Raw genomic sequence first — 22,597 nt, forward strand, 5'->3', positions numbered from 1 at the left:
AGTACTCCATTCACTTTAATTCTTTATGTCACTGAACTGACACAAGTCATCACTCTATCTATCCATCGTTCATGGAAGCCCATCTTCTCCATCATCTGAGCTAAGAAAAGCCATTCAACTCTGTCATAAGCTTTACTCATGTCTAGTTTCACCGCTGCAAATCCCTCCTGACCTCTTCTCTTATTCATCATGTAATGTGTCAGTTCATATCATACGCAATCAAGATATTATCAGAGATAAGCCGACCTGGTACAAAAGCACTCTGGGCAGGAGAAATAATATCCGGGAGGATCAGTTTAAGTCTATTTGCAAGGAATTTAGAAACAATCTTATACACAACGTTGCACAAGCTAATTGGCCTTAAGTCTTTTAGTTTGTCTGGATTTTTGACCTTCGGGATCAGAACAATAGTTGTCTCATTCCATCCCTCTGGCAGCTGGCCACCATTCAGGACATTCAGAGCTTCTTGAGTCACCTTCTCTCCAACTATCTCCCAAAAATTCTTGTAGAAAAGCGCCCACATCCCATCGGGGCCCGGAGCTTTCAGGTCTCCTATTGCCATCAGAGCAGATTTCACCTCCTCCGGAGTAAACTCAGCCACCAGTGAATTATTCATTTCGTCAGTAACTCGACTCGACACGATGTCAGTGAGTTCGTGTGAGTCAACCACACCTCCTGACCTGAAAAGATCACGAAAATAGTTAGTGATAAACCTCCTTTTCTCCTCCTCCTCCTCCACCCATCCCCCATCATCCTTCTTAAGCCTCCCAATTCTGTTACTTCTCCTTCTTTCCGAGCACACCGCATGAAAGAAAGATGTGTTTCGATCTCCCTTCTCCAGTAATGAGGACATTCCTAGCATTCACTCATCTCCAAATGAAACTACACTTGATATAGCTGGTCCAATTACAAGGAGTAGAACTAAACAATTGGAGAAGGACATTCATTCTGAGGTGAACGCTAACCTTATGCTTAATAATCAGATTACATTGAATGAACCTATGCTTTTGAGTACTTGTTTCAATGTTCTTAGGAATGGTGGAGTGCATGAACAAGCATGGGATGATGATGGATTCTGCCCACCAAATATATGCCAGGAACCTGGATGTGCATGAAAGAAGAAAGGCCATTCAGCTACCACGAATATCAGCCGTTGAAGTGCAAGCAAATAATTCAGGAGTTAGGAACGCATGCAACCAGCAACTGGGTTGCTGTCCACGCACGCGCCAGCCTGCATGCAGAGAATACCAACTAGCCAGGCGCCCCACTAGGCTTCGTTATTAATAAAAGTAGTGCTGCAACTTTCCACTACATTTCTCAATTACTTTCCACCAAACTGAAACTCCACTAGTGATATATATCCCTGTAATGGACGACGTGAACAGTAACTCGTGATTGCAATTTCAGAAGTAACAACTCTTGGAATTCTTGTTCCAGCGTGAGTCTCGAGAGGCTTGCAAACTTGTTCTTTCGATTCCTGAGGGAGTTGTAGAACGCCGAACTGCGGTACACCCAGTTTGTGCCTTCACGTCTATACGACGTGATTGCGTGGGCTGTTCGTCGGTACGTGGAAGGGTGATTGTCTCGGTAGTTCGTCGCGTGGACAGCCTCGCGGTGCATTGCCTCTTCACCAGGTCACGCAGCGACAATTTATCAAGATCGCAGATCCTTCGAGAAGATCGGGACACAACTATTTGTCACACGTGTTCCCTAGACGTGTGCCCATCATCTGGTACCAAAGCCTCCGTTTACTCGGTAGGATCGTTCTTATTTTGGTAGGATAGTTTGTTCCTTGTCCTATAGTCCACAAATAGCCACACCACCAGCAGATTATATTACCTATCATTTAAATTTTGCATCTGAACTTAGTTTGCAGCTTCGAGTTTTAATCCGTTGAGTCTTGTCTAGTTGCTGGTTCCCCTTTGTTCTTTCCTGCAGTTGATCATAAATCACATCTGCTGCAAATTTTTTTTCTTCTTTTCCTTGTGATTTTGCATCGCTATCCCTAGTTCCCAAATACCTAAACCTGATAATTCAGTCCTCTATTTTATCTTTTCATGTAACGCTTTGCATCAAGTTCCTTTGTTGTTTCTCACGCCAACCTGCAATCCTTTTTAGTAGTACTGCATCCATATTGAAGCAAAAAAAAAAGAAAAAGGAAGTGTTCCTATTCTGAAAAAAAAGAGGTACTGAAAAAAAAAGAGAGTGTGTGTTTAACATGTGATTCTGTTGCTGCTAAGTGTATCACCTCTAATTTTGGGTGCGAGTTTCTGTCCATCCACATAATTCTTCCTTCTACCAGCAACTTAGGCTTGTGGTTCACTTGGATTATTATTCGATTTTGCATCACTAAAGTTTCAGATTGCAGTGACGTTACATCCCACCCAGCCCCACCCAAAGCATCGTGAGCTGTTGCACCGTCGTCTCTGCTACAATCACTCTTCCACTGCAGATTGCTGCCCCGGTTCTTGCTCGTGCAGGAAGAGAAAGATCTTGTTCAGCAAGTGGTGAGGGAGTGACTCCACATATATTCCACATATATATATATATATATTCCTTTTTAATCTAACATGGCAGATCCTACAATTTCGGTGGCAGAGTTTCAACAAATGCGTGCACAACTGAACCAATTGACACAACAACTGCAAGCACTTCAGCATAATTTAGGTCGTGCACCAAACAGGGAGGACCAACATGATGATGAACAACATGTTGAGGATGATGATCCTGCTGCCTTGGAGGCCGGGGCTGCTCGTCTTCAGGCTGAGGCAGGTGGTGGTGGTGGCCGTGGCTACGGTGCTGGTTGTGGCCGAGGCTATGGTGGTGGCCGTAATTTTGGTGGACCTAATATGAGGCCACATTTCTTTGGTCGTGCCCGGCGTGTTCCTGTTCTAGGGGCTGCAGGTCTTCATGGTGGTTATGAAGGCTGTGGAGGTGCTAACTTTGGTGGTTTTGGTGGCCACCAGTTTGCTGGTCATGATGGCCATCGTGACCGGCGACGTGGAGGTCCTGAACGCCACCGAGATGAAGATGGTTTGGGTAAAGTGAAAGTGTCCATTCCCCCTTTCAGTGGGAAGGAGAATGCTGATGCTTACTTTGAATGGGAGACTAAGGTGGACCAGATATTTGATTTGTATGATTACCCTGCTGAAAAGAAGGCAAAGCTTGCTGCCATTGAGTTTAAAGGTTATGCCATAACTTGGTGGAATCAAGTTCATACAGAATACCATCGAGTTGGACATGATCGTATCACATGGGACGAAATGAAGAGGGAAATGCGACGCCGTTTTGTTCCAGCATACTATTCCCGTGACTTACATTTGCGGCTCAAACGCCTTGTGCAAGGTACTCGCAGTGTTGATGAATATTTTCAAGACATGGAAATGTGTCTACTTCGTACAGGAATAACTGAGGATGAGGAATCCACGATGGCTCGGTTCTTGGTTGGATTGAATAAACCTATTGCTGATAAAGTGGATATGACTAATTACACCAATCTAACAGAATTAGTTCATTTTGCCAAAAGGGCAGAAAGACAGCTTGCTGTGTCTTATAAAAATAGTGTTTCATTTTCATCTCATAACAGTTCTACTCCATGGCGCCATTCACAACAGCAAGGGTTAGGATCGCACACACCTTCACCTCACGGAGCTCCTCGTTCTGTTTCATCTTCCGCCAAACAATTTGATGTGAAAGGCAAAGCTGTGAGTTCCACTCAGTCCAACTCCTCTACTGCAGCAGTCCAAAGGAAGACAAGTAAGATTGAGTGTTTTAAGTGTGGTGGACATGGGCATAAGCAAGCTGAATGCCCCAATAGGCGTGCAATTGTAGCACTTGCTGATGGTTCTTATGACTCTCAAAGTGAAGAGGAGGACGAGCATAATGCCCTGGCATTAGAAGATGGGAATCTTGAAACTTGTGAGTATCAAGCTGAGGATGGTGAATATAAGCTGGGCTTGAATTGTTTGGCCATTCAGTCTATTCCACATGTTGTTCCATATGACATACCACAAGTTATTATTCCTCTGAATCCAGAGGAGATCACAAGTGCTGATTTTGATGATTTGCTTGTTGATACTAATTATTTGGAGGCTCCTACTTCGTCCCGACATGGTACTCCATTTGGGTCTGCTACAAGTTCTACTGTGACTGCTTATGTGTTGCATGCACCAGACCATTCTTTGGTGGTTCGGCGAGTTCTTTCTACACAATTACTTGCAGCTGAGCAAGGGCAGCGCCATAATTTGTTTCAATCACGCTGCAAAGTAAAAGGACAGGTGTGCAGATTCATAATTGATGGTGGGAGCTGCAACAATATTGTCAGTGCCTTGTTGGTTGACAAACTTGGCCTGCCAACACGTCGCCATCCACACCCGTACCATATGCAATGGCTGAATAATTCCGGGCCAGTGAAAGTTTCATCCATGGTCCGTTTATCATTCTCAGTTGGTGATTATCATGGAGAGGTTGATTGTGATATTGTCCCCATGCAAGCATGCCATTTGCTGCTTGGTCGGACCTGGCAATTTGATGTGGACTCGGTGCATTTTGGACGGTCTAACAAATACACTTTCATTCACAATGACAAGAAGGTGGTTCTTGTTCCATTATCTCCAGAGGAGATACATACTTCAGATATGGCTCGCAAGAAAAGAGAGGAATCTGACAAAAGAAAATTGAGTGATATCGCCAACCCAAGTAAGGGAGAGAGTTCTAACCCATCCAACCACATATAGCCTCATACCAATCTTAAACAGCCACGCCACACTGAGTGTCTCTTTGTGAGCAAGAGTGATTTGAGAGAAGTGAGAAACACCACAGCTCCATTCTTTGTGCTCTTGCACAAGGAGGTCCTCCTTTCAACTAACGATTTACCTTCCTCGCTGCCTAGTGTTGTTCTTGATCTCTTACAGGATTTCAAAGATGTTTTTCCCGATGAGATACTAGCTGGACTTCCTCCACTCCGTGGAATTGAGCATCATATTGATTTGGTACCAGGTGCTTCTCTTCCAAATCGTCCAGCCTACCGCACCAATCCCGAAGAGACAAAGGAAATTCAGCGACAGGTAAAAGAGCTTTTGGATAAAGGGTATATTCGTGAATCCTTATCACCATGTGCTGTTCCTGTTCTTTTAGTCCCAAAAAAAGATGGTTCTTGGCGCATGTGTGTTGATTGTCGTGCTATCAATGCTATAACTGTTCGATATCGCCATTCCATTCCACGACTTGATGACATGTTAGATGAATTGAGTGGTTCCATCATTTTCACCAAGATTGATTTGCGTAGTGGCTATCATCAAATCTGCATGAAACTTGGTGATGAATGGAAAACAACGTTTAAAACTAAAATTGGTCTCTATGAATGGCTTGTGATGCCGTTTGGTTTGACAAATGCTCCTTCCACTTTTATGCGCTTAATGAATCATGTTTTACGAGCTTTCATTGGCAAGTTTGTAGTTGTTTATTTTGATGATATTCTGATATATAGCAAATCATTTGATGAACATCTTGATCATATCCGTCAAGTACTTGCTGTTTTGAGGGAAGAGAAATTGTATGGCAATATTGCTAAGTGCACCTTTTGCACAGACCGTGTTGTTTTCCTTGGCTTTGTTGTTTCCGCATATGGTATTCAGGTTGATGAAGAGAAGGTTAAAGCAATAAAGGATTGGCCTACACCGGTAAATGTGAGCCAAGTTCGAAGCTTTCATGGTCTTGCAAGTTTCTATAGGTGTTTTGTCAAAGATTTCAGCACTCTCGCTGCACCCCTTAACAATCTCACAAAGAAGGATGTTCCATTCAAGTGGGGACATGATGAAGACCAAGCATTTCATACACTGAAAACAAAGCTTTGTGAAGCACCGCTGCTACAACTTCCTGATTTTGGTAAGACATTTGAGATCGAATGTGATGCAAGTGGTATTGGCATAGGAGGTGTACTGCTGCAAGAAGGTAAACCTGTTGCCTATTTTTCTGAAAAGCTACATGGTCCACATCTGAATTACTCAGTTTATGACAAAGAGCTTTATGCCTTAGTTCGCATTTTGGAAGTTTGGCAACATTACTTGTTACCTAAAGAATTTGTAATCCATTCTGATCATGAAGCTTTGAAATATCTTAAAAGCCAAGGCAAGCTGAACCGTCGGCATGATAAATGGATTGAGTTCATTGAAACGTTTCCCTATGTTGTCAAACATAAGCGTGGTAAAGATAACATTGTTGCTGATGCCTTGTCTCGAAGATGTGCGTTGATTACACAACTAGATACAAAAGTACTTGGCTTGGAATCCATTAAAACACTTTATGATGTTGATGCTAATTTTAAAGAACCTTTCTCTCGTTGCAATGATGGAAAAGGTTGGGATAAATATTATGTGCATGATGGCTTCTTGTTTCGGACTAACAAAATATGCATTCCAGCTTGTTCGATTCGTCAAGTTCTTTTGCAGGAAGCACATGCCAGTGGACTTGCTGGCCATTTTGGTGTCAAAAAGACATTGGATATGCTCTCTGATCATTTCTTTTGGCCACATATGCGACGTGATGTCCAGCTGCACGTTGGCTGCTGCATCGTTTGCTTGAAAGCTAAGTCCCGCCTCAATCCCCATGGTTTATATACTCCATTACCCATTCCACATGTACCTTGGGAAGATATATCTATGGACTTTGTTCTGGGGTTACCTCGATCTCAGAGGGGAAGGGATTCTATTTTTGTTGTTGTCGATCGCTTTTCTAAAATGGCACATTTTATCCCATGTCATAAGAGCGATGATGCTTCACACGTTGCTGATTTGTTTTTCAGGGAGATCGTTCGTTTACATGGAGTTCCAAAGACTATTGTTTCAGACCAGGATACCAAATTTCTCAGCTACTTTTGGAAGACATTGTGGGCTAAGCTTGGCACAAAGTTGTTATTTTCAACCACTTGTCATCCACAAACGGATGGGCAAACTGAAGTTGTCAACCGTACTTTGTCAACCATGTTGCGTGCTGTGTTGAAGAAGAATTTAAAGCTCTGAGAAGACTGCCTTCCACATGTTGAATTTGCTTATAATAGGGTAGTCCATTCTACAACAAACTCTTGTCCATTTGAAATTATTTATGGGTTTAAACCGCATACTCCCATGGATCTTTTTCCTTTACCATTACAGGAACAAGTTAACTTGGATGCCACGAAAAGATTGGAGTTTATCAAGCGGTTACATGCGGAGACAAGAAAGAATATTGAGCAGAAATCAGCACAATATGCAAAGCAAGCAAGCAAAGGTAAGAAGAAGGTTACATTTCAGCCAGGCGATCTTGTATGGTTGCATCTACGCAAGGATCGTTTTCCCCAACAGCGCAAGAGTAAGTTATCTCCTAGAGGTGATGGTCCGTTCAAGGTTTTACAAAAGATAAATGATAATGCTTACAAAATTGAGCTGCCACCTGAATATTCCAATGTGAGTACAACATTCAATGTCAAGGACTTGCTTCCATTTGTTGGTGAGGCTGAGTCGAGGACGACTCCTCAAGAAGGGGAGGCTAATGAGGACATTCCTAGCATTCACTCATCTCCAAATGAAACTACACTTGATATAGCTGGTCCAATTACAAGGAGTAGAACTAAACAATTGGAGAAGGACATTCATTCTGAGGTGAACGCTAACCTTATGCTTAATAATCAGATTACATTGAATGAACCTATGCTTTTGAGTACTTGTTTCAATGTTCTTAGGAATGGTGGACTGCATGAACAAGCATGGGATGATGATGGATTCTGCCCACCAAATATATGCCAGGAACCTGGACGTGCATGAAAGAAGAAAGGCCATTCAGCTACCACGAATATCAGCCGTTGAAGTGCAAGCAAATAATTCAGGAGTTAGGAACGCATGCAACCAGCAACTGGGTTGCTGTCCACGCACGCGCCAGCCTGCATGCAGAGAATACCAACCAGCCAGGCGCCCCCGTTATTAATAAAAGTAGTGCTGCAACTTCCCACTACATGTTCTCAATTACTTTCCACCAAACTGAAACTCCACTAGTAATATATATCCCTGTAATGGACGACGTGAACAGTAACTCGTGATTGCAATTTCAGAAGTAACAACTCTTGGAATTCTTGTTCCAGCGTGAGTCTCGAGAGGCTTGCAAACTTGTTCTTTCGATTCCTGAGGGAGTTGTAGAACGCCGAACTGCGGTACACCCAGTTTGTGCCTTCACGTCTATACGACGTGATTGCGTGGGCTGTTCGTCGGTACGTGGAAGGGTGATTGTCTCGGTAGTTCGTCGCGTGGACAGCCTCGCGGTGCATTGCCTCTTCACCAGGTCACGCAGCGATAATTTATCAAGATCGCAGATCCTTCGAGAAGATCGGGACACAACTATTTGTCACACGTGTTCCCTAGATGTGTGCCCATCATCCAGCCACCTCACGTGCGCTCTCTGGCGCCAATAAACATCAATCTGTTCCTAGACTTTTTCAAGCTTGTATTTGAGGATCTCTTCTCTCGCCACCTGGTTTTGTGAGATACTTGATTTTCTGCAATGTTCCAACTCCTTTTTCAACTTCTTGACCCTTTTTTCCATATCACCCAAGATGTTGTGACTCCAATCAGATAAACTTCCTACCACCGCCATGACTGCTTCATGTACCGAAGCAGTTCCTCCATCCATCGCCACCTTCCATGAATCAGCCACCACTTCTGCACACTTTTCCTCCGCAAGCTAGCTTGCCTCAAAGAGAAATGGTTTCCCCATGCTCCCAACAGCGTGTACATCTGGTGGGCGATCCGTTACAATGATCAGCGGACGGTGGTCAGAATGTCGTGGGTCACCATGAATGACCCGAGCAGCAGGAAAATGGCCCCTCCACAAATCATTCGCCACCGCCCTATCTAGGCGCTCCCGGATATAATCCTTGGCATTGTGGCTGTGATTGCGCCACGTGAATATGTCCCCCTCAAAGCCTAGATCGTGTAACTGACACTCCTCCAGAACATCACGAAAACAATCCATATCTGACTGGCTTTTGGGACGCCCTCCTTCCTTCTCATGTGCAAGCAGAATTTCATTGAAATCTCCCGCACACAGCCACCGCTTTATTGGTGTTACTCTGAGACTCCTGAGATCCTCCCATGTTTTGTGCTTCTGACCATGCTGTGCTTCCCCGTACACACCAGTGAAGCGCCACTGGAAACCGTCTTGTCCCTTCACATCCATGTCAATGTGATACTTCGAGATATTACGACGCATAACATCGACTCCTCTCCGCCAAAACACTGCAACCCCCCCCCCCCCTCTCCAACCGCCTCCTTAAAAACCAAGTTCATCAGACCCAACATCCACCGAAATCATTCAATCCTTCGCCTGTCCATTTTAGTCTCTGACAGGAAAAGAATATCTGCGTCTTCAGTCTTCTGCAACTCCAGAAGACTGCAAACTGCCGGACGGTTTCCCAACCCCCGGCAGTAAGCCACTAGCTTCATTGCTTGGTGCAGGACTGGTTCGCCAGTCCCGCCTTCTTTGCTCTCTTTGGTGCCCCTTCCTTCACCGGCACCTCCTCCCCATCCTCCTCATCAGACCCTACCGCCACCTCTTCCAGATCTTGGCCTGACCTCTTTGTCCCAATTTCAGCAAAAACCTCCACATTGGGGGCATCAGCCAGTGATTCTCGCACTCTCCTTTTGTATGTACATCTCCTCTTTTCCTTTGTCCCTCTCTCCATCTGCATGTTCTTCATGTCCTCCCACTTGACTCGGGATTTGTTTAGATGCACTCAAAATTTCAAAACATTACAAGATTCTCTATTATATCGAATCTTTGAATACAACCATGAAGTATTAAATGTAGCTAAATAAAATAACTAATTACACAGTTTGACTATAATTTGCGAGACGAATTTTTTGAGCCTAGTTAACCCATGGTGGGACAATAATTACCAAATACAAACGAAAATGTTATGGTACTTTACATCCAAAATTTTTCACATTTAAACAAGGTCTCAATTTCACTACAGCCACACTCTGTTTTCCACACCACACCTCCGCTACAAAAACCCCAGCTCCCCCAATAGGAAAGGCAAAACCCCATTCCTCCTCCCCTCGTCACGATCGCCGTGGCCATGGCGGACGCCGGCAACGACAGCAGGGCGCTGGTGCCCGCGCGCCCGTGCGCCTATGCTGTGGCGCCGCCGCGGACGCGGACGCGGACGCGCAATCAGAAGTGGGAGGTGGAGTACGCGCGCTACTTCGGCACGCCGCGGCGGGACCCCTCCGCGCCGCCGCCCCCCGGGCTCCGCCACATTACCCGGGGCGTCCAGCGCCACCAAGGCACCTGGCTCCCCGCGTCATCCCCCGCCGCGCTCTGCATCTCCCGCTCCACCCTCCCCTCCGCGGTCCCCGTCCTCACCGTCTCCATCGGCGACGTTGTCTTCGTCCGTACCGAATCCCCCTCCCTTCACCCCTTCCTTGTTTATACTGGCGTCGAGTGTTTTTGTCGTGTGATCGGTAGATCGTTTAGGTGTCCGCTTTTTTTGGGCGAATTTGGGGAGAAGTTGTCCTGGTCTGTGCTATTGGGATTTATTGATTGTTTTGCCACTTGGGTGAAGTTAGGCCTTTATTTGTGAATACTCTGCCATTCTCTCGTTTTGTGACTAGTCCTGTATCTTTTATCAGTTGTTTTTACCAGTAACACTTATGTGGTTCCTTAGTTTTGTTTTGACGAAGTATTCCTTTTCTTACTGAACTACTTTCCCATGGCACAGGAGGAGCACTTTGTGTCGATTCTCAACTTTTCATGGCCTCAGGTTACTTGTGTGACGCAGTGCCCCATCAGAGGTAGCAGGGTGGTGTTCATGAGCTTTTGTGATAAGTCTAAACAGGTACGTCTTGGGGTACCATAAGAATAAGGCATGATTCTACCAACTGGTCAGTTGAAACAAATGATAGATAGTGTCATTGAGATGCGTATATGCATATATAGTTTGGTGGTCTCTTTTCTAACAGCAGAAATTTTTGCGATGTCTATGTAGATCCAGAAGTTTGCTGTACGCTTCCCACAGCTATGTGATGCAGAGTCATTCTTAAATTGTGTGAAGGTGAGTTTTGATGCAGGGTCTTTCTCAAATTGTATGAAGATGGAGCCTGTTAGTTTCCAGATACATTCAAATGCCATTTTGCTAATCATGTGGCCTTCTATGTGCCCCTATGTGCATTCCATTTGCAATGGATGCCTTATGTTTCTTTGTGTTCTCTTTTCATGTTTACTAGGATACTGTATCCTCTTTTTTTTCAGACAGGATACTGTATCCTGTTATATTTAGCAATTGAAGTGTATGCTATGTAGTATCATTTTTTTAGATAAAGGACAAACCGGCGTCTATATCCACATGGTTTATATATACACCCAGCTAGTATCATGCACTGTTATGTTTAAAAGTGATAGATGGAGGCATCGATGAATTCCATGAGAATATTTTGTAATACTATGATGACAGCTGTTGATAGCTCATCTTGCATGCCTGTTTAAAAATTGAGAAAAATGTAATTACCATAATTTTGTTGAAAACATGAATTCCATTCATTGGGAAAGAAACGTATCATCAGACAAAAATATTTTAGAACAATGAGGTTTATTTAAGTACTGAAGAATCCCCAGCAATTGTAAGTCGACAATACTTGTCACATACTAACAATACATGCATTTGTAGATCAAAAACCCTTAGTGTTTTTCTTTTCTCAAGTATTCAACATATGTATGTTTTTCTGATGTTTTTCCTACATTCAAACCTTGATGGATCTATAAATTTCATTTTCTTACACAATACATGCCAGGTGAATATTCCAGTATGTTTTTCTGAAGTTTTTCCTACATTAAAACCTTGATGGATCTATAAATTTCATTTTTGTTACACAATACATGCCAGCTGAATATTCCAAATGATTGCCAACTGGTGCCAGATTGCATTTCAGATGCTGTTTACATACTGCATCTCTTTGACAAAAGTTTAGTTGATATAGACTGCAGCAATGCTAGATACCTTTGTGATAATACCTGTGCCAAATTCATATGTTCGTGGACAAATAGGCAAGGAAGATTAAGAGTTAAACTAGGTTTTCTTTTTGCTTTGGGAAAGGTTTTTGAACTACCAACTTAATGTATTTATTTGATATAAAGGAGTGTTCATGCGAAACCCTGGACATCATACCATCTGGAAGTGATTATTTGTGTGAATATTCATCAGCATCTGAATATTTTGCTTCTAATGGACTTCACCGCAGGTAAGGGTAGAACTGTTTCAGGTTTGTAAGTTGCAAGATGTGTTTGTTTTCCAACATATTATGTTGTGCCTAGGCCTGATGATGCTTCAAGCTTTGAGGAGCAAGCTTCTGATCACATGATTGAGGCTCCAACAACAAGCTACCATGAGGAACCGTACCTGCCTGTTATTGAACCTCTCACTGGTAGCAACACTAATAACAGCTACTCTGGTTTCCCTCCTAGTTTCAGTCAAATGCTGACAAATTGTTCAACTCAGAATGCACATGGTAAACTAATTCCCCATGAAGATTCACATACTATATTTATTTTGATTTCGTTAGTCTACCCCCCTAATAACACGGATGTAAATCAGATACAGAGGAACCCTATGCAGTGGGTGCAACAAATCATGCTCCTCAAGAGGTAATGTTTGCATCTATATTTGAAAATCCTGCAAACAGTCTCTGCTAAGAATGTTGATATTTTCTAAATTTTTCAGGTATATGCACTGGATACTTCTCATGATGGTAAGGGCAACCTCTACTTCATTTGTGAGCATATTGATATCGATGTATTTCCTCCCTTGATATGTAAAAAATTTTCTGCAGTTTTAGTTGCCACTGAAGAAACGACTGCTGATAAAGGAATACATGCTGGTGAGGGAATCGATACCAGTATATTAACAGGTGACATAATGGCACGGATAAAGGTATCATTCTTGTTAGCAATCTTTTGGTTGTTTTTTCCTGTTGTCAAATATATATTTGAATCTAATAACATTATGTTTTTTGCGTCTGCAGACATATATGGCTGATGACTCCTTTAATGGTATGTTTTCTCTACCTCGATGTTGAAAATTAATCATACAATGGTTTCTCAGCATTTCCATTACTCATACGTACTAATCAGGAATCCAGCATTTGTTTTAGTTGTCACGCGTACATGAAGTCCTTCCCCATTTTATGCGCTGGTGTTGATTCGGTGCTTTTCTTTCTCTAGATATGTTGTTCAAGCTTGAGAAAGTCATTGATGAGCTTGGCGGGGACATGTCGCTGTAGATAGCAAAACCTCTTCTGTGCTATGTAGTATGTAGCAATAGCTCACGTAGTATCCATTGCAACTACTGCGCCTGCCAAAAACATCCATGTCTGTTCACGGGATTCGTAAGGAAAAATACGAAGTATGCACTTCTCTGGCTACCTACATTATGCCTAGATAAAATGCAGCACAGCAACTTCGGACACCGGCTGTGTTTGTAAACAGTATCTATATCGTGGACGTCGTTATATATATGTGCTCTGTACCGCTTAAGCATGACTTTGTTTATATGGGCGTTGAAGTTTCTGCTATGCATTTTCAGAGCGGTGCGTGGGTGTTTATGTAAAGCTCCTGTTGCCCATCATGTGCGACGAACATCTGTGCCCATGTTCATCTGTTCAGCTTCATGGCAAGGGTAACCTCATGGCCGTCGAAATCTGATGCCCGTGCATCTGTTTGTTGGTATCTAGGCTGGCGTAACAGTTCTATCAGCCCAAGTGCGTGCTATGGTGCTGAGGGATAGCGATGTTGGTCAACATGGCTCTCAACCTGGGGAGAGAACGCAAGTGCTCAACCGCCTGGAAGGCCCCTATGGAACAAACTGTTTGCTCCTGGGGTGCGGGAAAACTCTGAAGGCCACCTTGCCGTTTCTGGGTGGCCGGGGTGGCCATGGCAGAGCGAAACGTGCTGCAGTGACTGCTCGCGCCGGTGACTGCACGGCCAGCCGTCGGAGGAGGGCTGGTGCATTGGTGCTAGCTCCTCCCATCTGGCCGTGCATACTTCTCCGGGCGGGGGAATCGCCGGACGACCGCGAGGGCACTGCCCTTTCTTCTTTTCTTGGGGGGAAGGGTGGGCTCTCATTCATCAACATGTGCGACGAATTGATTTCAGCTGGATTCCTTATCGGAGATTCAAAGGTGGGACTGTGCCTTAACAAAAATAAATTAATAAAAACATGTACTCCCATGTTGTATGGCAAATACAAGAATTTCTTTCTTTCAAAAAAAAAAGACAGCAAAGCAAAGCAGGTATGTTCCTACTAATTAGGGTGATGCATAACTTGACTCGTTTTGGTGATCGACGTTCCTGAGCACTTAGCTAAGTAACGGACCTCTGGCGCAAATTGAATGTACGTATAGGGAGTAGTAAAGTAACACGGCCGCTCCAACCCCATTACCCCAAGACGGCGAGAATACTGGCCTCAGTGGAAACCACGGAAGAATCCGTTGATGAGATCGCCCATCGGATGGCGCGGGAGCGGTCGTGGTGGCTGCCGCTGCCGGAACCACGGGAAGTGCGGCCGGAACCACGGGAGCTGCTGCTGCAGTTGCTGCTGCTGCTGCGGTTGCGGTTGCTGCTGCTGCTCCTGCCCGTTCACCAGCCGGCACTGCCTCCTCACCTGGCCCTTGTCCCCGCCGATGAGCACGTCCAGCATGCCGACCTTCTGCATCGCCTCCGCGAACTTCTGCTGCCACATGGCCTCGTCCCGGGCGAAGGCCTCCACCATCGCCCTCGTTTGCGCGTCCTCGATGAGCGCGTTGTCCGAGGTCAGCAGGCCGCGCCTCGCGAGCAGCTCCGAGTAGTAGGCGGTGTCGAGCCTCTCCCCGGTTCGCGCGTCGAACTTCACCTTGGGCGCCTGCTGCGGGTCGTTGTTGGGGTTCTTGGGCGGGCACACCTGGCGGAGCCGCGCGGCGTAGTCCGGGTCCAGCGAGGGGTCCACGTCGGCGTCCTTGGAGAAGCCGTAGATGCGGTTGGAGAACATGAAGCAGTGGGCGCCGCCGATGGAGTGCGCGCCGGAGAGCGCCACGAGGTCCTCCTGGGTGAGCCCCCGCTGGCCGAAGAGCTCGGTGAGGCGCGGGACGTGGTGGCCCGGCACGGGGAAGTTGCCGGGGAGGTCGTCCATGTTGGAGCGCATGCCGTCGCGGCGCCCGGCCGCGACGTCGTAGCTGGGGAGGCCCGCGGCCACGGCGGCGTCGCGCGCCGCGAAGGCCAGGATGTCGGCGCAGGAGACCGTGCGCGGGCACATGGCCTCCACGGTTGACTTGGCAATGTCAATCGTCCTCAGGCCGACGAGGGTGAACCCGTTGGCCGACGACTCCTTCTCCGGGACGTCGCCGGCCGGCGACTCGTCCAGGAGGATGGAAGCGTCGCAGCCCTGCAAGCACGCACAGACATGCATGGTAATACGGTGCTGTGTGCATGCCATGTCGGCATGATACACATAAGGATCCGAGCAAATAAATGATGTCCGTTACCGTGATGAAGCAATCGTGGAAGAAGAGGCGGATGAGCCCGGGGGCGATGCCGCGGTTCATGCTGATCTCATTGTTGACAACGTCGCGGATGGCGGCCTCGGCCTCCGGGCACGTCTGGCCATAGAACCCAACCTCCAGGCCGTCGACGATCGACGCGTCGACGACGGCGCACCGGCGGGCTGCCGACGCGAGCAGGGCGATAAGGAACAGCAACCGCGGCATGACGAGTTCTGGCTGCGCGCGTGTTAGCTCGCACGACTGGGAGAGCGAGCGAGGAGGCAGAGTTGGGTGACGCTGAAATTAATTGCTGCAGAGGCAGGCAAGCTTAACGACGAGCTTGATTGCAGGGGAGGAGCCACGCAATGGCCTCACATTGTTTAGCCGCTTCCTTTCTGTATAGACCCTGCTAATAATAGGCGCCAAAGGACCATTTTGCGTCGCTCCTTGCCATCCATACATGGTAGTTTATAGTGTGTACAACCGAACCATTGCAATAGAAAAGAAATTCTCGAGCGAACTGCAGGACGAGAAAAAAAGTTTTTTTTTTAGCATCGACGAGAAAAAAAAGTTAGGAAGTCCAAAATGAACAACCAAAGTTGAGGACGAGAAAAATCCATTACGCTGATCAGATCAGCGCTCCGTTCTCGTGTAGACACGACGCAGTGCAAGTCGTAGTTGAGGCAGCGCAGAACGTCTTCGATCGGCCTCGAGCGATCGTGCAGTTGCGCTGCCCAGAAATCTTATTGTCGTCCCTTATGCAGGCTCCACAACAGCAACGGGTCGGAGATACCACTCACTCTTCTCTTTAGTGCACGCCAAGAAGAAGAGCTGGCGAGAACCAGTAGCTCAGTACCACAACACAGTTTAATAGATGGAAAAGAGAAGGATGTAGGGGATTTTGTATATCTATTTCTGGACGTCTTCAGGACTTCTTATAGAAAGCAGCCCTCTGTTGACCGTTTTCGCTATAAATTCACCGTTAATTAGCAGTAATAATCCCTCAAATAACTCAGATTAATACTTCACATTTTGCTTAGAATTATGGCATCAACTACATAGTAATCGTGTCTAATAACTGTTGTCAAAAGATTAATACCTAGATGACAAAAGATTCACACCAACTTGACCTGGTTGCTCGCTGCATCACAAGTCACAAGTCACACAGATCCTCATGCCAAAACATACGCGCATATGCATGCGCATGCGTTGTGTAAACTAGCCTCATTCTTCCCTTTATTGTTCTTTCAACAACATGGGAGAGCTCTCCTATTTAAGTTGGCTTGCACCAACTCAAACTAGTAGTATGGGACTACTGGATGCCATGCACTCTTGCTTTGGAATTTCTGAAATGGACCTCTTTATGGGCTTATTTTTCGGCAATCCCCCACCAATGCCAAAGTAAAAATAAGGACAAAGGATCAATGTGTTACAATATTATTAATATACCAGCGTTTTAGCATAAGTCATGTACGGGTTGAACTTACACCTTGAACAACAAGATTCATCCACCTCCTGCCGGAGAGTGGACTAGGCCTTGAATTCCCAGCTTTAGTGCAGTCAGACTTCACTTGATGTCATAGCCGATACTAGGCTGACCTCGCCTAACCGGAGTGTTAAAGGTCTGCTCCCATATCTTTTAGTGAGTTTTCAATGAGAGCGCACTGTCTCAAGAACTGCGACCTATAGTTAAACTCGCGTAGATGTTCCCCTTCAATAATATCCTACTGGCTATCTTTTCAATCGAAAATATTAAGATTTTATCTCATCCTTCCAAACAGTAAAGAGTACTATAGGTGTCACTTGGACATGGGTACATTTTATTATTTTTAATATACTCGTTAAGTTACACCCTCAACTTGTTCTTCCTATTTTCTACTTCACGAGATCTCCGATCACATAGGATAGATTACCATTGTGGTGTAACATACTCAAATGTGCCTCATACCCATGTCCTTATACATCATAGAAATCACATTCCATGATAATCCCTTTGTGAAAGGGTCGGCCAGATTATTTTCAGTCTTCACATAGCTGACAGCTATTACTCCGAAAGTTTCTCATTTTTCTGAAACTTTTAAGTCTCCACTTAATATGCTTGTTGGACCAAGAACTATCCTTTGTATTCATAACCCGAGCTAGCATTGATTGGTTATCGCAATACATTAGGATGGGTGGTACTGGCTTTTCAAGCAAAGGCAAGTCCATAAGCAGCTCTCTAAGCCACTCAGCCTCATTAGTGGCAGTCTCTAGTGCTACAAATTCTGCTTCAGTCGTTGATTTTTGTCAAGACTGTTTGTTTGCAGGACCTCCAAGCAACTACAACACCCGCTAGATTAAATATATAGCCACTAGTAGCTTTGATCTCGTCCGCATCTGAGATCCAATTGGAATCACTACACCCCTCTAACATAGGTGGGTATCCCGAGTAGTGAATTTCATAATCTGAAGTACCTATCAGATAACGACACACTCGCTCGAGTGCTTTCCAATGATCATCTCATGGGTTTGATGTGAACCGGCTCAATTTGCTCACAGCATAGGAGATGTTTGGTCTGCACACCAGTGAAATACATAAGGGATCCAATTATTTGTGAATATCTCAATTGATCTCTTACCTGTCCTTCAAATTTTTGAAGTTTTACACTTGCGTGATAGGGAGTTGGAGTGATCTTACAGTCTGCAAAGCCAAAGCGACTAAGGACCTTCTCTGTATAATGGGATTGACTCAATGTAATCTCATTCTCTTTTTTTAATCAACTTAATATTTAAAATTACATCGGCTGGACCCAAGTCTATTATATGAAAACACCGAGATAGGAAAGTCATGATTTAATCAATCACAGCAGAGTTGGTCCCAAATATAAGTATGCCATCGACATACGAATACAATATAATACCTTCACCACCACCATAATGGTAGTACACACACTTATCTGCCTTATTCACACTGAATCATGCAGATGTTAGAGTGGTGTCGAATTTTTCATGCCATTGTTTAGATGCTTGCTTTAGACCATATAAGGATTTTATCAATCTATACACTTTGTTGTCCTCTCTAGGGACAGCAAAACCATTCGGTTGCTCCATATATATTTCTTCCTCCATCTCTCCATAAAGGAAAGTTGTTTTTGTGTCTATTTGATGAACATGTAAACCATAGGAAGCTGCTAATGCAATAGTTGCAATCCTGGCTACTGAAGACTAAGTATCAAAGAAATCCTCTCCTTTCTTTTGGGTATAACCCTTGGCCACAAGTCTTGTCTTATACTTTCAATAGTACCATCAGGTCTCATTTTCTTTTTAAAGATCCACTTGCATCCTACGGGTTTGCACCTGCTTGGACAATCAGTGATCTCCCAAGTGCCTCTTTTAAATATTGTGCATCAAGAGATGCATAAGCCTCTGGAAGTGATTTTGGCATGTCATCCACAAGATAATCAATAAAGTCATCACCAAAAGATTTAACAATCCTTTGTCTCTTACTTCTGCGTGGAGAATCATTGACTTTTTCATTATCTTCGTCGTATGTAACTGGTTTACTATTTGGTTCTGGTGGAGCAATTGATTCAGATTGGGTGTAAATCTGAGTTTCACTATTGCTTACTGATCTCATGAGATAAACTTTCTCAAAGAATGAAGCATCACGCGACTCCATGATTGTGTATACGCTCACATCAGGAGAATCTGATTTCACAACTAAAAAGCTATAAGCTGTGTTGTTTTGTGCATAACCCAAAAACACACAATCAAATGTCTTGGGTCCAACCTTTCTCTTTTTCGGTGCTGGTATATTGACTTTTGCCAAACAACCCCATGTACGCAGAAATTGATATTAGGCTTACGCCCTTTCCATCCCTCATAAGGAGTGATGTCTTTGTTCCTTATCACAACCCGATTAAGGACAAAGTTTGCTGTCAAAATAACTTCCCCCACCATTCATAGGATAGAACTAAACTCTCTAACATAGCAATTACCAAGTCTATAAGTGTCCGATTTTTTCTCTCAACCGTCCCATTTGATTGAGGTGAATATGGTGGTGTGACCTCATGAATTATACCATGTTCAACACATTATTGAGAGAACCCATTGGAGAGGAATTCTCCTCGACGATCATCGCGTAAACACTTGATCCTTCTCTCACTTTAATTCTCAACCTCGGCCTTAAAAATTTTAAAGTAATAAAAAGCTTTATCTTTTATTTTCAGCAAGTAAACATAGCAATAATGTGTAGCATCATCTATCAAGGTCATGAAGTATCTCTTGCCTCCTCTAGTCAACAATCATTCATCTCGCACAGATCTGAATGAATAAGATCTAATGGTGCCAAAACTCTCTTTTTCTCTAAACTCTTGAAAAGTTTTCGAGGTTGTTTTGCTTGTACACATGATTGGCACTTTGATCCTTTGACTACTTTGAATTTTAGAATAAACTCTAATCTAAACATTCTAGCAATGGTGCCAAAATTGATATGACAAAAATGAGAGTGCCAGACATTGGACTCACAAATTTTATTCATGGATGCAATATTCAGATGGAAATTTGGCTAAATAGTATTTAAGCGGAACAAGCCTCCGCTATCATAGCCTTCACCAACAAAGTTCCCGAATTTAGAAATTACAACTTTATTGGACTCAACACTAACTTATAACCATATCGACATAACAAGGACCCGTAAATAAGGTTTCTGTTTATTGACGGAGCATGTTGAATGTTCTTCAAGAACGAATGCAGCTGATCTATTTCGCATCTTCCCTGAGCTAAGCTTCGGTTCGACTGTACCAACGCCAAGAACAAATGCTGCTGATCCCTTTCCCATCAAGATGGAGGAAGTCTGTGGTTCATGGTAAGAAGTAAACAAGGACATGTCAGAACATACATGTATATTTGCTCCAGTATCAACCCACCAATTTGTAGATTGAAGTACTAAAAACACAACTGGAAAATTACCATATCGAGATCCACCGGCCTCATTGCCGTCACCAATGGTGATGTTCACCTTCTTATTAGGCTTGCCATCATCTTGGTCCTTGTGGTAGCGGCAATTCTTCGCAAGATGCCCTTCTTTGCCCCACATATAACATGCTCTGACCTTCTCATCCTTCTCAGATTTCTTCTAAGTTAGTGGTTTTTTTAGGCTTTCCATCATAGTTCATCTTACCTGTTGCCTTACCCTTGTAAGTGGGCTTGCTCACTATGATATTTGTATTTGCACCTTGAGTGGACGTTCCTGGAACGTCCTTTGCCCTTGCCTTTTCTTAAAGATCGAGGGCTATAATCAGATCCTTGTTGGAGATATCCTCTCTTATGGGTTTTAGGGATGTGCCAAAATCCCTCCATGATGCAAGGAGTTTGGAAATAATGCCCGCTGCCACAAACCTGTCCGATAAAGGACAACCCAAACTAGCAATCTCCCCAACCAGTAGTTGCATCTAATGCACTGTGCAACTATCGACTTTGTAGCGTCAATGCTAAAGTCATAGAACTGCTCACAGGTTACCGTATATTTGCTCTCAAGTGCATCCCACAACTCTGTGTACAGATTGTAAAGCTGATCTGATAACAGGGATATGATACATCTGAGTGTTGTATCACTGTCATCTGAAAAAGTTGCGGTCTGTTCAACCGTGAATGGCATCACTGCGTGGATCACCCACCACAGTCCCATAGACATGTGCCAAAATTTGACTCTAGTCTGCCATCTGCGGAAGTTACCACTGGCAAATCTCTCAGGTTTCATTGCATCAGAAGCATCAGCTATTGCTGAATTACAATAAACGTATACATAAGGTTCCTGGATGGTTGGAAATATACGATTAATGAGATCAGATTTTAACTTGAGGCAAATTACATAAAACAATGCTACAGCTATGTATGTCAGATCGAAAAGCAAATAGAGCAAAACGAGCTGAAGTAAAACCATGAAAAAAATCCATTACATGTACAGATCAGCGCTCCGTCCTCGTGTAGACACGACACAGTGCAGGTCGTAGTTGAGACAACGCATGACATAGTCGATCGGCCTCGAGCGGTCGCGCAGTTGCGCTGCCCAGAAACCTTATTGCTGTCCCTCATGCAGGCTTAACGACGGCAACGGCTCAAAGATACCGCTCACCCTTCTCCTCATTGTACGCCATGGAGAAGAGTCAGCAAGAACCAGCAGCTCAGTACCAGTTCACCGGATGGAAAAAGAAGAGAATGATGTAGGTGATTTTGTATATCTATTCCTAGACGTATCCAGAACTTCTTATAGCGACAAGGCAGCCCTCTGCTAACCGTTTTTGCTATAAATTCACCATTAATAGCAGTAGTAATCCCCAAATAACTCACATTAATACAACTCATTTTGCTCAGGATTATGGCATTAACTGCGTAATAATCATGTCTAGTGACTGTTATCGCAGATGGCAAAAGATTTACCCCAACTTTGACCTGATGCTTCATCGCAAGCCACGCGGTTCCTCACGTGAAAACATACGTGCATATGCTCGCGCATGCGTTGTGTAAACAGCCCAATTTTCCCTTTGTTGTTATTTCAACAGCAGAGAAGATATCTCCTATTTAAGTTGTCTTGCACCAAGTCAAACTAGCATTATGTAATTATTGGATGTCATGTACTATTGCTTTGGAATTTCTAAAATAAGCTACTAGATGCCATGCACTTTTGCTTTGGAAATTCTAAAATAGACCTGTTCGTGAGCCTATTTTCCAGCACAGTACGCCGCCAGGCGTGGAAACTTTTGTTGCCAGCAATGTCGCTGAGTCATTACGTTATTGGGAATCTTTTTCCACTAAAAAAATTAGTAGCATGCGTAGTGGCAAATCGCGATGGCACCGATAAACGTAGTTCGTGTACGCTCGAGTAAGCAGCAGCAAGCCGACGAGATCGTCAGCGGTCACACCCCACGAGAGGAGCCTCGCTCTGAATACAGATGGATGACACCGCACCATGTACGTGTCAGGTGCCTCTCCATGCACCCATCCCACGCGTCGCACCTCGCTGATCCAGGCATCCAGATAAATTAAAGGCCGCCTCCTCATCGTACCCGTGCTCCACGCCACGC

At 44.5% G+C, this 22,597-nt stretch overlaps 3 protein-coding genes across 4 annotated transcripts; 2 read left to right on the forward strand and 1 right to left on the reverse strand.

Annotated features, from left to right (window-relative positions):
• The first annotated feature begins 2,570 nt into the window (after window positions 1–2,570).
• LOC120669240 lies at window positions 2,571–5,120 on the forward strand. Its single transcript, XM_039949021.1, has 2 exons — window positions 2,571–3,186; window positions 3,403–5,120. Exons 1-2 carry the CDS (start codon window positions 2,571–2,573, stop codon window positions 4,734–4,736), a joined length of 1,950 nt encoding a protein of 649 aa, XP_039804955.1. The 3' UTR covers window positions 4,737–5,120.
• A 4,936-nt stretch (window positions 5,121–10,056) lies between these two features.
• On the forward strand, window positions 10,057–14,213 carry LOC120671453 (protein POOR HOMOLOGOUS SYNAPSIS 1-like). 2 transcript variants are annotated; one of them, XM_039951788.1, is made up of 10 exons: window positions 10,057–10,417; window positions 10,748–10,864; window positions 11,015–11,080; window positions 12,160–12,263; window positions 12,337–12,530; window positions 12,617–12,666; window positions 12,743–12,770; window positions 12,852–12,952; window positions 13,044–13,071; window positions 13,604–14,213. In XM_039951788.1, exons 1-10 carry the CDS (start codon window positions 10,106–10,108, stop codon window positions 13,720–13,722), a joined length of 1,119 nt encoding a protein of 372 aa, XP_039807722.1. In that variant the 5' UTR covers window positions 10,057–10,105; the 3' UTR covers window positions 13,723–14,213. The 2 variants fall into 2 exon arrangements, with proteins under 2 accessions (XP_039807722.1, XP_039807723.1); XM_039951789.1 differs by lacking the exon at window positions 13,604–14,213 and adding an exon at window positions 13,243–13,569 and having other exon boundaries at window positions 10,059–10,417.
• On the reverse strand, window positions 14,207–15,758 carry LOC120671455 (peroxidase 5-like). The gene is made up of 2 exons (XM_039951790.1): window positions 15,537–15,758; window positions 14,207–15,436 (listed from the first exon to the last, which is right to left on the reverse strand). The coding sequence occupies exons 1-2, from the start codon at window positions 15,756–15,758 to the stop codon at window positions 14,483–14,485; spliced, it is 1,176 nt and encodes a 391-aa protein (XP_039807724.1). The 3' UTR covers window positions 14,207–14,482.
• Window positions 15,759–22,597: the final 6,839 nt, after the last annotated feature.

Source organism: Panicum virgatum, chromosome 4N (genome assembly GCF_016808335.1).
Source record: "Panicum virgatum strain AP13 chromosome 4N, P.virgatum_v5, whole genome shotgun sequence".
NCBI classification, from domain to species: Eukaryota; Viridiplantae; Streptophyta; class Magnoliopsida; order Poales; family Poaceae; genus Panicum; species Panicum virgatum.